This window comes from Aptenodytes forsteri, unplaced genomic scaffold, assembly GCF_000699145.1.
Source record: "Aptenodytes forsteri isolate BGI_AS27 unplaced genomic scaffold, ASM69914v1 Scaffold482, whole genome shotgun sequence".
Taxonomy (NCBI): Eukaryota; Metazoa; Chordata; class Aves; order Sphenisciformes; family Spheniscidae; genus Aptenodytes; species Aptenodytes forsteri.
The window spans coordinates 826,369-832,368 of record NW_008795046.1 but is presented as its reverse complement, the minus strand read 5'-3'; the positions used below and the strand labels follow the sequence as shown (position 1 = coordinate 832,368).

General features: G+C 47.7%; 1 protein-coding gene across 1 annotated transcript in view; it reads right to left on the bottom strand.

Annotated features, from left to right (window-relative positions):
• Positions 1-6,000, bottom strand: part of BTBD11 (BTB domain containing 11) — a 77,139-nt gene that overhangs the window by 59,982 nt on the left and 11,157 nt on the right. The window contains exon 2 of the mRNA XM_019471452.1: positions 3,464-3,668. Coding sequence (XP_019326997.1) covers positions 3,464-3,668 — 205 coding nt within the window. The remainder of the gene's footprint in view (positions 1-3,463; positions 3,669-6,000) is intronic.

Sequence of the window (6,000 nt, the reverse complement as noted above, 5' to 3'; positions counted from 1 at the left end):
TTTTTTTTTTTTTTTTTTTTATTCCCAGGAAAGCAAAAGAATGAACAAACCTAAATAACCTGCAGCTGCCCGCAGGTGGAGGCACCGGAGGAGCACCGCTTTCATAGGCAACACCCATCACAAGATAAATGTCTCCATCATGTCCTGGCTGTGTGCATTATCAGGGAAGGGGGACCGCACAAACAGGTCCAAACCCCCTCCCGTACCTCCATGCCTGCCAAAATATCCATCTACATGGTATCCAGGGCCATTAGATAACCCATCCCAGCAGGACTGGCTTGTGTTGGTGTCAACAACACAGCCAAAAAATCAGAGGGTTTCTTCCAAAGTGACCAGATTGAAAGAAGAATAGGAATTTGGGGTGGAAGGGTGTCACACACCCATCTTATGGTTGGATTTGTTGGCATTTAAGAAGTGGGGAATCTTTTCCAGGTTTTCTGAGATATCCTGGCCACTTTCCACCTCCTCCCCCTCCCATGAAAGCAGTCCTCTTGCAAAAGCCTCACTGTATAATAATTTTCCCCTTTTATTTTATGTAAAGACAAACACTATTAAAAACACACCGCATTCTCGTTTCTTTACCTCCATGAAGAGCAAACACAGAGAAACGCTCCCTAGAAAATGCTCCCTAGAAAATTCTCCCTAGAAACAAAGCGCTGGATTAATTTGAAGGTAAACATCCCATTTTACGCATCCCCCAAGACTTTGAGGGAGGTACCGCTTTCTGTGCTAGAAAGTGCTAAGCCAGGCAGGACCACCACCGTACCGGCTTCCCTCCCATATCCAACCTCCGCAGAAGGACATGCAGAGCCTTTGCAGCTCCCTAATTCAACCCGGTTCAGAGCCGAAATCCAGGTGGGCTGGAGATGGGTGGGAAGGACGGGAGCTGCTCTCACGGGGCCACCGAGCCCTCCAAGCACCGGGGGAGCTCTCTGGCCACATCCTGCAACCCCCTCTACCCTGGGCATGCATGGTCAGGGAGGAGGGGGCCAAGACGGTAGCCAAATTGGCTTCATGCGAGCCAAGGACAACCCCTGTTTCATGGAAATACTGCCTACAGCCAGATCCACAGAGTCCTGGCTTCTCTGCACCAGCAGGGACACAGAGAGACCAAGGATGGGGAAAGATGCCTGGACCTCCTTGCTTCCTTCTGGGCTTCTTCCAACATAAAGGTAATTGCCGCAGTTGGAAAAGAAGAGAGGGAATACGGCACATAGATATGACACAAAGCTTGCAAGTATTCTGCATATAAAAATGTCATGTTTAACAAACCCACTCCCTGGCAACACACAAAACCCCATCATGAAAACCGAAACCACCAGAAATAAGTCATAGACCACAAAGCATGCTTGCATGTAAAAAAAGGATGGGAAATAGGTAGGAATGCTCCTCAGAGCACTAAGGAGAAGTCAGCTTCACCGGTCTCCTTTCTGAGCAGCACAGGATGGTCACATCCAGCTGGTGAAGCTCCAGAGCACAACCCCATGGAAATATCCGGGCTTATGCTTAACCCTGCATTGCTCCCACTCCAGCACTAAGTACTAACGCATGTTTGATTAGGCAACAGGAGGAGTATCTGCTCTTTCCAAAAGTGACCACAAGCTCTTGGCAGTAACACCGAGTACTTGGTCTGGCCCTAACCGCACACCGCAGTTGTTAAACTGGCCTGCCAAAGGAAGATGTCTTGCCAGACAGAGTATTCAAAATAAAGCAAAGAAGAACAATCGCTTTAAAAAAACAGTGTTTCAAGTGCTCTAACGAAGAGAACATATTAAGGAGACCTCAGAGAAAGGAAAACCTATTAAAGTAAATGCTAAAAGTGATTTTTCAAATATTCCTGCCCTTTTCACTTTCCACAGGGAAGTCTGCAGAGATCTTACAAAACCAGAGTCTCAGCATTATTCACCTTTATATTCCCACGGGTGACAGTGGCATTACTCCCACAGATAGGGACTATAGATCAGGTGAGGGTATTTTCTAATTTTGGTTATTTTCTGTGCATACTAACCACTCTTGGACACAAGTTAGGCCTTCTGCAATAACAAGGCTAGATGACAAATCATGAAATTAAAAATAATTTAGAAAAACAAGGAAATTCTGGATTCTTGTCATTTCCCTTCTGGTTTTTTTTCATACTTTGGAAACAATAGAGCAAAAAGCAACAAACATGCTCACAGAGCAACCCAAACTTGAAAAGAAACAAAATGCCATCCAAAGGCAAATGGCAAAATTCCCAGTAACATTATTAATGCCAGAGTTTCATCTTGTATGCTTTTCTGTGAATCGATATAAAAGTATTTCAATGAAGATATCATATTGTATACTATTTACAGTTACACATACGATGAGATTCTCAAATGCTGCTTTTGAGATGCAGGCCTCATACTGCAACAATAACCAAGCCCCCGTATGTGCAGCTCTTAGGGCACATGTGCAGATCAGAGTTTGCCTCGCACGTACAGCGCGATATATACATCAGGATGTAAATGTGGAGCCCAGCTTGAAAAAGCAGCTTGCATTTGCACCACCATGATACCCATCCTAAAAATGAATACCCAGCACTTTCCAAGCACCAGCCGCTCCTCTCATCTCCGTACTGGGGAAACCTGGTTTAGGGCTGGTGAGAAGCACGGCAGGGAAATAGCACAGCGTGCCTCAGCACACAAGTGGAGGCTTGTGTTACTAGAGGGTTTGCTGGGCTTTTGACAGGAGATGGCTTTATTTTCTTGGCCAGCAAGCTGTCCCGTTGCTTTCTGCAGTGCCCGAGTGCAGAGCTGCTCTGTGCTGGGCACCCTGCTTGCCTGCCTGCCTGCCGGCATTTAGTAACCCCATCATGGGCTTCAGCAGTGTCTCCTTCTCACCTTACGGCAAACCCTGAGTCAGGACGGGGCCTCAGGCGTGCCTCCCCTGCCCTGGCCATCCCCGGAGGGGGGACAACAGCAGCACAGCCAGAGCCTGCCGTGTCCCTGGCCGGGACAGCCCCAAGGTTACTCCTGTGCCCGGGTACTCGGCACGGCTGAAGCCCAGCATCTTTAACTACCTATCCTTTCCATACACTACTCTATTCATTTTCCACTTCCCCAATCGCAGCTGTCGAGCCCTATCAACGCGTAGAAAAAACACATTTAAACCCGAACCTGCTAGGCCAGAAATAGAAGTTCTCATTTTCTTTTCCAAAACACAGAATAGCTGAGCAACAACGAAAGGAAAAGGAAATATCTCCCGAGTGCACATCTGGAACCAATTTGCTGTATGTAGCCACTGGGTGTCACTTTTGATATATATTGGGTCAGCCACGCAGTGCTTTGGCGAGAGAAACAGATTTCAAAGAGGTGAGCCTAAACCAAACCAGACTGCTCTGCAGCCTCTCACGCGCAAGCTGTAATTAGCAATTAGCCAGCCACGCTGATTTATTAACGAAACGCCTTCGCCACGACATTAAGCACCGTGCAGTGGCTCTTACCTCTCAGTCTGCAGCGTGACTTTTGACGGCTCCACGTTGGGGTTTTCCCACTCCATCTGCGGACAGTGCATGAAGTAGCAGAGGGTGTACAGAGCCTCCGGCTCCCAGTAGAGCGATCCCTGCTTCTGGTGCATCGGCGTTCCGTTCCCGTGCTGCTTGGCATTGAGGGGCTGGAGGTGGTGCATTGCTCGGGACACCAGGTCGCCTGCAAAAAAGCAAGAGCTGAGTTAATGCCAGGCTTTTCGGCTGCCTCTCCCCAACATTTTCAAGCCAAAAGACATGCCAGTTGGTTTTCCCTTCCATTTAACCTCACATATGCAAACAGTAAAAGGCAGGACAGGATCCTGTGCACTGCTCATCACCACGTCAGACTTTGCCTGGTGGTTTACGCAGCTCAGCATGACATACCTGGGCTGCAGACAAGCCCCCAAAGGCCTGGGGGAGATGGGTTTCTGCAAATACGGTGTGTCAGCAGCATCAGGTTGGCCCATCTCAGCATGGCCAGAAGAGCCAGTACACCAGGGCTGGGGTCACAGCTACCTACAGACAGTCCTTGGAGGCTGCCAAAACCCCATAGTCCCAAAAATGACCAGCGGGGACGATGCAGCGTGGCACCAAAAGCGACATGCTCCTGGGTAGAGAGCAGCAGGGAAACACAGCCCCTTGCAACGAGGAAGGAGGCAGTCAGGTAAAACACAGAGCACTGTGGGAGCATGCGAAGGGACACGTGGGTGAAGAAAAAAGGGGGAAAAAAATTGCTATAAGACAACAGCAGAAATGCACAACCGAAATTACAATTTTTAAGTCCAGGATGGGCCTGGAAAACTTCATGTTAGCGGAAGAGCAAAACCTGTGAAGTAGGCTCACCCAGCCCCTCAGGTTTCCAGAGCGCAGAAAATGGCCTGAGAAAAAGATGCTCGTCGTCTCCCCTGCACCTACGTGGTTCTGGGTGCTTCCTTGCAGGGCGGCTATGGGAAACCAGCCGCAATATACGGACCAGGATCAGCGAAGACAGCAAGCGAGATTAGCAAGCAAATACATGGACAAGCAGCAGTGAGTCTCTGAGCACTGTACTGATTGTAACTAATTAACTAAAGCATCTCCCTCCGAGGCAGTGAATTTTACATTTGTTGACTAGTGATCACTCTATCAAAGGCAGGGAAACAATTGTGGTTATAAACTGCCTGTTTTCACATGTTCAAATCACTCCGAGAGTGCTTTGGGGGGAAATAATGATCTCGGATCAAATCAGATGGTTTGTTTTAAATGAAAATCTGAGCAAGAGCCCTTTGGGTCATTCTTAAGCTATACAAAAGCAAACGATGGGGAAGAGAGGACATAATTTTCCAGTGTTAAGAAGAAGTCACACGCTTTCTATTCTTTGCTTTTCCCAAGCAACCACTGAGCACTGAAACTTGGAAGGAAAAGTTGGAAATGTACACCAAGGTAGGAACATAAAACCAAATCAGGGGGCAGGGGGGAAAGGCTGAATAATGAACTCCTGGGCAAACTTAAAGGAGAACAATTTTGACTGTGTGCAAGGCAGAGTACAGGGTTTTTTTTTTTGCAAAGTTCCACCCCTGTGAACACATCACAGCACATCACCTCTCTCCAGCCCAACTCGCACAGAAAATGCTGCTGCTGCTGTGATAATGTGCACCAGGGAGAATAGAAACGTCTCATTGAAAAATGCTCATCACAGTCCTCCAAAAACACAGCCTTAAAACCATGAAGACAAAAAAACCGCTGGCATGAGAAAACTGCCGAGTCCATGATTTCAGGGTTTTGACACAAATTTTTGCTGCACTCTGCAATATTCCTCTGATTCAAAGCTTTCATTTAAAAATAGTTTCTGTCTTTTCCCTCTGCCAGGAAATTGTCATGATAGGACCGATCTTGCAGCCCTGCATGCTCATAATTTCTGGGAGCAGCTGTGCATGCGGAAAGCCTGCAGGATCAGGTCCACGGCAGAAACAGATGTGCCTCTGAGATGACTCCCCGGTCCTACACAAAATTATCTGCAGGCAACCAGCAGCAGCAGGAAAGTTTGGGACCCCCTTCAACTCAGCCCACTCTGTCATAGCAGACGTGCACTGCCAAGCCTGGCACGGGCAAATTTAACTGCTAGCAACCTTGCTGATAGCAAAAGTAAATGCCTCTCTTTTTCTCCAAAAGGCAAAAAAATTGCATAGAAGTGCTGGCTGCAACATCCAGCTTTAACAATAATAGCAAAAGCAGAGAAAAAGGAGCTGCACTAAATTAAGCCTTTTCAGACCCAAGCCACTACGGCACTAAAGCATGTGGTTAAAGTTAAGCACATGACTAGTCTTATTTCAGTGGATTGAGACAGCAGGCACCAGAGAACGCCTCTGACTTCTGTACTCAATGATGAATAAAAATCAGGATGCAATTTAGGCCCAGACTCAGGCAGCAGCATTACTTCATCCCCATTCCTCCCCAAGATCTGGGGTGATGTGACTTCAATGACACATCCAGCACCAGAGCAAGCTGCACGGTAAGCAAGGAGGGACAGCAGC